This window comes from Corvus brachyrhynchos, unplaced genomic scaffold, assembly GCF_000691975.1.
Source record: "Corvus brachyrhynchos isolate BGI_N302 unplaced genomic scaffold, ASM69197v1 scaffold115, whole genome shotgun sequence".
NCBI lineage: Eukaryota > Metazoa > Chordata > Aves > Passeriformes > Corvidae > Corvus > Corvus brachyrhynchos.
Window position 1 is genome coordinate 6,313,965 of NW_008239553.1, and position 5,850 is coordinate 6,319,814.

General features: G+C 44.1%; 1 protein-coding gene across 1 annotated transcript in view; it reads left to right on the forward strand.

Annotated features, from left to right (window-relative positions):
• The first annotated feature begins 2,713 nt into the window (after positions 1 to 2,713).
• PSMC3 (proteasome 26S subunit, ATPase 3) overlaps positions 2,714 to 5,850 on the forward strand; it is a 4,871-nt gene continuing 1,734 nt past the window's right edge. Inside the window, exons 1-8 of the mRNA XM_017742250.1 lie at positions 2,714 to 2,839; positions 3,552 to 3,656; positions 3,751 to 3,813; positions 4,275 to 4,412; positions 4,538 to 4,681; positions 4,897 to 5,045; positions 5,539 to 5,635; positions 5,784 to 5,850. Of these exons, the coding sequence (XP_017597739.1) occupies positions 2,717 to 2,839; positions 3,552 to 3,656; positions 3,751 to 3,813; positions 4,275 to 4,412; positions 4,538 to 4,681; positions 4,897 to 5,045; positions 5,539 to 5,635; positions 5,784 to 5,850 (886 nt within the window). The 5' untranslated portion in view covers positions 2,714 to 2,716. The remainder of the gene's footprint in view (positions 2,840 to 3,551; positions 3,657 to 3,750; positions 3,814 to 4,274; positions 4,413 to 4,537; positions 4,682 to 4,896; positions 5,046 to 5,538; positions 5,636 to 5,783) is intronic.

Genomic DNA, 5,850 nt, shown 5'->3' on the forward strand with positions numbered 1-5,850 from the left:
AGCAAAAAATCACGGTTAACTGAATTGAGAACGGCAGATTGAGGAATACTGAGCCGTGAAGGTAGGGAAGAAGCACTGGAAGAGCATGGGTCCGAGGAAGCTGAGGGGGCGGTTGTTCGATGCAGCCATGGATGCTTTAGCTGAAGTTACACAGGCCCTCCCTGCCTCCTAGGCACAGGGGACGGGGAACTCTGTTCTGTGGCCTGAGTCAGGTAGGATCATTGGGTAATTCAGGTTGGAAGGGACATGAACAGACCTCCAGGCCAAACTCCTTCTCAAAACAGGGTCAGCCATAACCCAGGCTACTCAGGGCTTTATCCGGTTGGATCTTGAAAGCCTCTAAAGACAGATATTGCACCTCTTCTCAGGGTGTTCAGTACTACTGCTTGACAGACCTCGTGGGGATAAAGATATGCTTTGCATACAGGCCGAGCCTCTCCTGTTTCAGTCTTTGTTATTTCATCTGCCCATTGTGTACTCCTGTGAAGTGTCTGGTTCAGTCTTTTTGACTGAACTTTCTTTTTTCCTTCCCCAGAGGTTCTGTTCTCCACCTGAACAAACCCCGTTCCCTCAGCTGTTTCTCACAGGGCCCGTGCTCCGGCCCCCAGCCACCTTGGTGGCCCCCATGCTGAACTCAGTCCGGTTTATCAATGTCTTTGCTGTATGGCGGGGGGGGGTGGCAAAACTGGACCGAGTGCTCAAGTAGGATCTAAAAGTGCTGAATAAAAGGGGACTGAACACTTCCCTCCATCTACTGCCTACCGTCCTGCTAGTACAGCCCAGGATGCAGTTTGCCACCCTTGCTGTCAGGGCACATTACTGCCTCCTGTTCAGTTTATTGTCTTATGGAGACCCCAGGGCCATTTCTCAGCCAGACAGTCACCAGCATGTGTCATTGCAAGGTGCACTTCCCTGCCGGTGCAGGGCTTTGCATGTGTCCTCGTATTTTGTAAGGTTTCTGTGTGGCAGCTCTGCCCTTGAACACAGAGACTGTGCCCCCCCAATTTGGTGTCATCTGCAAACATGATGAGAAAACAGTCAATCCTCTTGCTTGTTCATTCATGAAGATGTTAAGCAGATAGACCTCTCTCAAGATAGACACGTGTTGCATAAAAGAGCACTTACTTACAAATTTAGAATAAGTTTGTTGCCCAGTGTTAGCAGTATTGAGATAAAAGATTTCATAAATGCTAGAGTATCTTCATCCTATACTGCTTCAGGCTCCACAAGTAATTCTGACTCACTTTAAAGTTATTCTTTATTATTCTTTAAAAACAGTTAAGGTAAATATGTGTCTTATTTTTAAATTGCAGAATACAGTAAAGAGTAGAAGTAGCCTTCTTCATTTTATAGTTAGAGCATTATAATTGCAAAATTTTTGTCAGAACCTTCCCTTCAGGCAGTTTTCCTGGAATGTTTTCTAGGCTATGTTTTATTAAATCAAATTTATTACGTTTTTTTTTCATTTTTATTTATAGACATATAGATATATATCTATATACATAGATTCTGTATTGGCTCCTGTAACAGTTCTGTCCTGTGAATGTGTTATAGTAGCACAGTATGATGCTTAGGCACAAAGACTTTTAAAAACATAGTTTCTTAGTGAAGAGTGGATTTCTCAATTGAACAGAATCACAGACACCAATTTAGGTGTGACCAGTTCTCCTGAGAGCTCTTGGTGCTCCAGCCACTTCAGTGGGGATCACAAACTGTGTGTTAGCACACTGTATGACTAACCAGGAAAGGGAGGAGAAGGCCTGTTGGTGTCAGTCAGACAGCACTGCAGACACCTGTGTTGGGTACATTAGCGTTGGGTGTAAATGTACTCACTGTTGGATGGGGAGTACAGAACTTACTCTCTTAAGAGGCTTTTTTCCCTTATAGTTAGTAGGGTCATAGAATCATAGAATAGTTTGGGTTGGAAGGCCAACCCCTGCAGCAAGCAGGGATGTCTTTAACTAGGGCAGGTTGCTCAGAGCCCTGTCCAGCCTGGTCTTGAATGTTTCCAGGGATGGGGCATCTACCACTTCCCTGGGCAACCTGTTGCAGTGTTTTACTATCCTTATTGTAAAAAAATTCTTCCTTGTATCTAGTGTCAATTTACCCTCTTTAAGTTTAAAACCCTTACCCCTTGTCCTATTGCAACAGGTCTTACTAAAAATTCTGTCCCCAGTTTTCTTACGAGACACCTTTAAATACAGAAAGGCCACCATGAGGTCTCCCTGGAGCCCTCACTTCTCCAGGCTGAATCATAGAATGGTTTGGGTTGCAAGGGACCTTAAAGATCATCTAGTTCCAACCCCCTTGCAAAACATAACTAAAATAGGTGTGTATATGTAGTTACCTGTGTATCTGTAGATATTAAAATATCACAACCAAACCACAGTTGCCGTATCTGAGCCATATTGCTATATAGGTCACATTGCAGCCCTGTAAGCCGTTGCATTGATTAGGCTAAAGCTACCAAGTGACACTGGGAAAAAATTATTTGGGGTTATTGATTAGTTAGAGACCAGAATGGACTGTGTAGCCTTGAGTCCTAACAAATCTTGGCTAATTTGCTGGCTTTGGTTTTTTTTGTATTACATTCCCCTTTATTCCTCAGACTTAGATTTCTGTAACTGTTTGCTTTTGGAATAGTGTATTAATTTTATCTTGCCTTAGTCGTCTGATACTATTCCTTTTTCTTTCTTCTGTGTACCAATTGCAGATCATGAAGAGTGAGGTACTGAGAGTGACCCACGAGCTCCAGGCCATGAAAGACAAGATCAAAGAGAACAGTGAGAAGATCAAAGTGAACAAAACCCTGCCATACCTTGTCTCCAATGTTATTGAGGTGAGAGTGGTGCGCTCTTACATAGCAATGTGAGAAGTGCAGTATATAGTGGGAGGGAGAAAGGCAGGGAGCTCATCAGGGATTCAAGACATGGAGTATTGAGCCAGGACTTTCAGGTTTTTCTGTTGGTTTTATTTGTGACCTGGAAGTGCACTTCTCTTTCCCACTTGTTGTCTGGGTCATTCCTTAGGCTTTGGGTACTGTTCATCTGTACCTAATAACCATGAGAGGGTGACACAGCCCTGGAGCATGTGAAATTGGACACATGCTCTCTGAAACTTGCGAAACAGCAAATGAAAGGCTGGGGCTCTGTTATTCCATCACATTCTTTTTGTAATTCAGTACTTTGATGATAGGAAAAATAGCTGATAGTTTGCTGTTTTTAAAAACGGGATTGGTTTGTACTACTGTTTTAAAACTTAATGAGCTTAAGCCTTAATGTGAGCTGCTGTATGGGAGAAGGAATCAATGCCATTAGCTACTACTTTGTTCTGAATTTTGTGATGTCTTTCTATGCACTGTTGTGTGCTGCTTCATGAGGAAAGGAAAAAATCAATTTTTACAGAAGGGCTTTAATGCTTTCAGGATTCTGCTGCTGATGGATGGTGGAAAGTTTTAGTTCCTCCCATGCGTGTATTTTAGAAGCATTAATCCTGGGGTCATCCAGCAAGCCTGGTTACATTGTCATGAACTCTTTCACCCTGGTTTTCAGCTGCTGGATGTTGACCCAAATGACCAGGAGGAGGATGGAGCAAACATTGACCTGGATTCCCAGAGAAAGGGCAAGTGTGCTGTGATCAAGACCTCTACACGTCAGGTAAGACCCATGTGCCCAGCCAGGTGAGAGGAGTGATGCAAAGGACCTTCTCCTAGTACATGTGGTTTTGCTTACTTTGATTTCTTTTTTACAGACATATTTCCTGCCTGTTATTGGGTTGGTTGATGCTGAGAAGTTGAAGCCTGGAGATCTGGTGGTGAGTGATTCTGTTGTGATAGTTAGATATGACGGTGGCCAGAAAATTGCATATGTCTTGCTTTTAAGAAAGGAGACAAATCTGTCCAGATTTCCCCAAGACCATTTCTCTCCTAAAATTTTAATAGAAAGGTATTATGGGTTCAGTTAGTTTTGTAGTAAAGAAAAGCAGTTTGGGGTGTGTGTCCTTTATACATACAATTAGGTGCTGAAAGTTTAGAGATCACTTCTTAAGTGTTCTAAACCCTGTCTTTTGTATTGTAAGTAAACTGGACCACTCTTTTAAAATGTGGTAGGTTAACTATGGCATTCTCCACTCTGCCAAGCTGGGGTGATTTGATGAGTGCCAGTGTCAAAGCTGGTTATTCCTGCATCCTTGAAGTCTAGTAAATCAGTTTTGATTGCATGTTTATTAAGTGCTATATGAGGGACTTGTTAAAAGCAAAGGACTTGTGTTTACAGGGGGTGAACAAAGACTCTTACTTGATCCTGGAGACTCTGCCTACTGAATATGATTCACGAGTGAAAGCCATGGAGGTGGATGAGAGGCCCACAGAGCAGTACAGTGACATCGGGGGGCTGGATAAACAAATCCAAGAGGTGATACTTTATGTATAGTTTCTGGTGTGACTGGACAACAGTCTTTCAACCTCAGCTCAAAAGCAGACAGCCTGGATCTGTGGAGAAGAATGGGTTTATGTATTAATATTTTTCTTTTGTTGTAGCTTGTGGAGGCCATTGTCCTGCCAATGAATCATAAGGAGAAATTTGAAAATTTGGGTATACAGCCACCCAAAGGAGTCCTTATGTATGGGCCTCCAGGAACAGGGAAGACACTTTTAGCTCGAGCATGTGCTGCCCAGACCAAGGTAAAAGGAACCTCTGGAAGCATGTGCTGCTGTAGAATAGTACCTGACAAAGAGTAAGAACACCTCCAGGGCAAGAGGGTCATACACACAAACTGGTTACAAAGGCTGGGATTTTCCTGTCTATTTGCTTGTTTGCTTGTTTTAATTAAGGGCTTATAGTGCTCAGAGCTGACCCTATTGAGAAAAGAGGCCTAGGATTCTCCTTCACTTCCCAGGCTACGTTCCTGAAGCTGGCGGGTCCACAACTTGTCCAGATGTTCATTGGTGATGGAGCGAAGCTGGTACGTGATGCTTTTGCTCTTGCAAAGGAAAAAGCTCCTTCCATCATCTTTATTGATGAACTGGATGCCATTGGCACTAAAAGGTGAGCTCTAGTCCATGTTGTAAACTTCTTGGGAGCTGCCTAGCAGCCTCCTGTGCCTGTGTATGTGAGCAGAGCCTCTTAAAGCATGGCCTACTCAGAAAGAGAGTGTGAATGCTGTCACAGATGGATACCAGTGGCCACAATCCTTGGGCTCAGGAGCGAAGTCCCTCAGACTTGGGATCTGTCTGATAGTCTCATGCTGTATAAAACTGTTCTCTGATCACTGCAGCAGGCACCTGGAGATATTCACCCTCATTTACTACTTGGGCCTGGACAACATAAGCCCCATTCAGCTCTAAGGAAGTCTTAGGTGCTGCTGACAGTTACTCTGGTTGCAGTCTTCATCACAGTAGGACTGTAGTTTGAAGGAAAAATCTGAAACACCTCAGCCAAGGAGCGTGAACTGCAGTCATTCTGTGTTTTGGTGTGCTTAAAAACATAGGGACAGGGTGGTTAGGTTCACGCTGATAGTTTTACCTTTGTTTCCCCTCAGGTTTGATAGTGAGAAGGCTGGTGACCGGGAGGTGCAGAGGACCATGCTGGAGCTGCTTAATCAACTTGATGGTTTCCAGCCCAACACACAAGTCAAGGTTGGGAGCTAGGAGGGGAGTACTGCTCAGGTCCAGGGCCCTCTAGCAGGGGATGGAAAACGATGTCCAGGGAAGAAGCTTGGTGAATCTTTGGGGTGAAGAGGCCTGTCTTACAGGTGCCTCACACTGATGATCCTACTCTACTTAGGTGATTGCTGCAACCAACCGGGTTGATATCTTGGACCCAGCTTTGCTCCGCTCCGGACGATTAGATC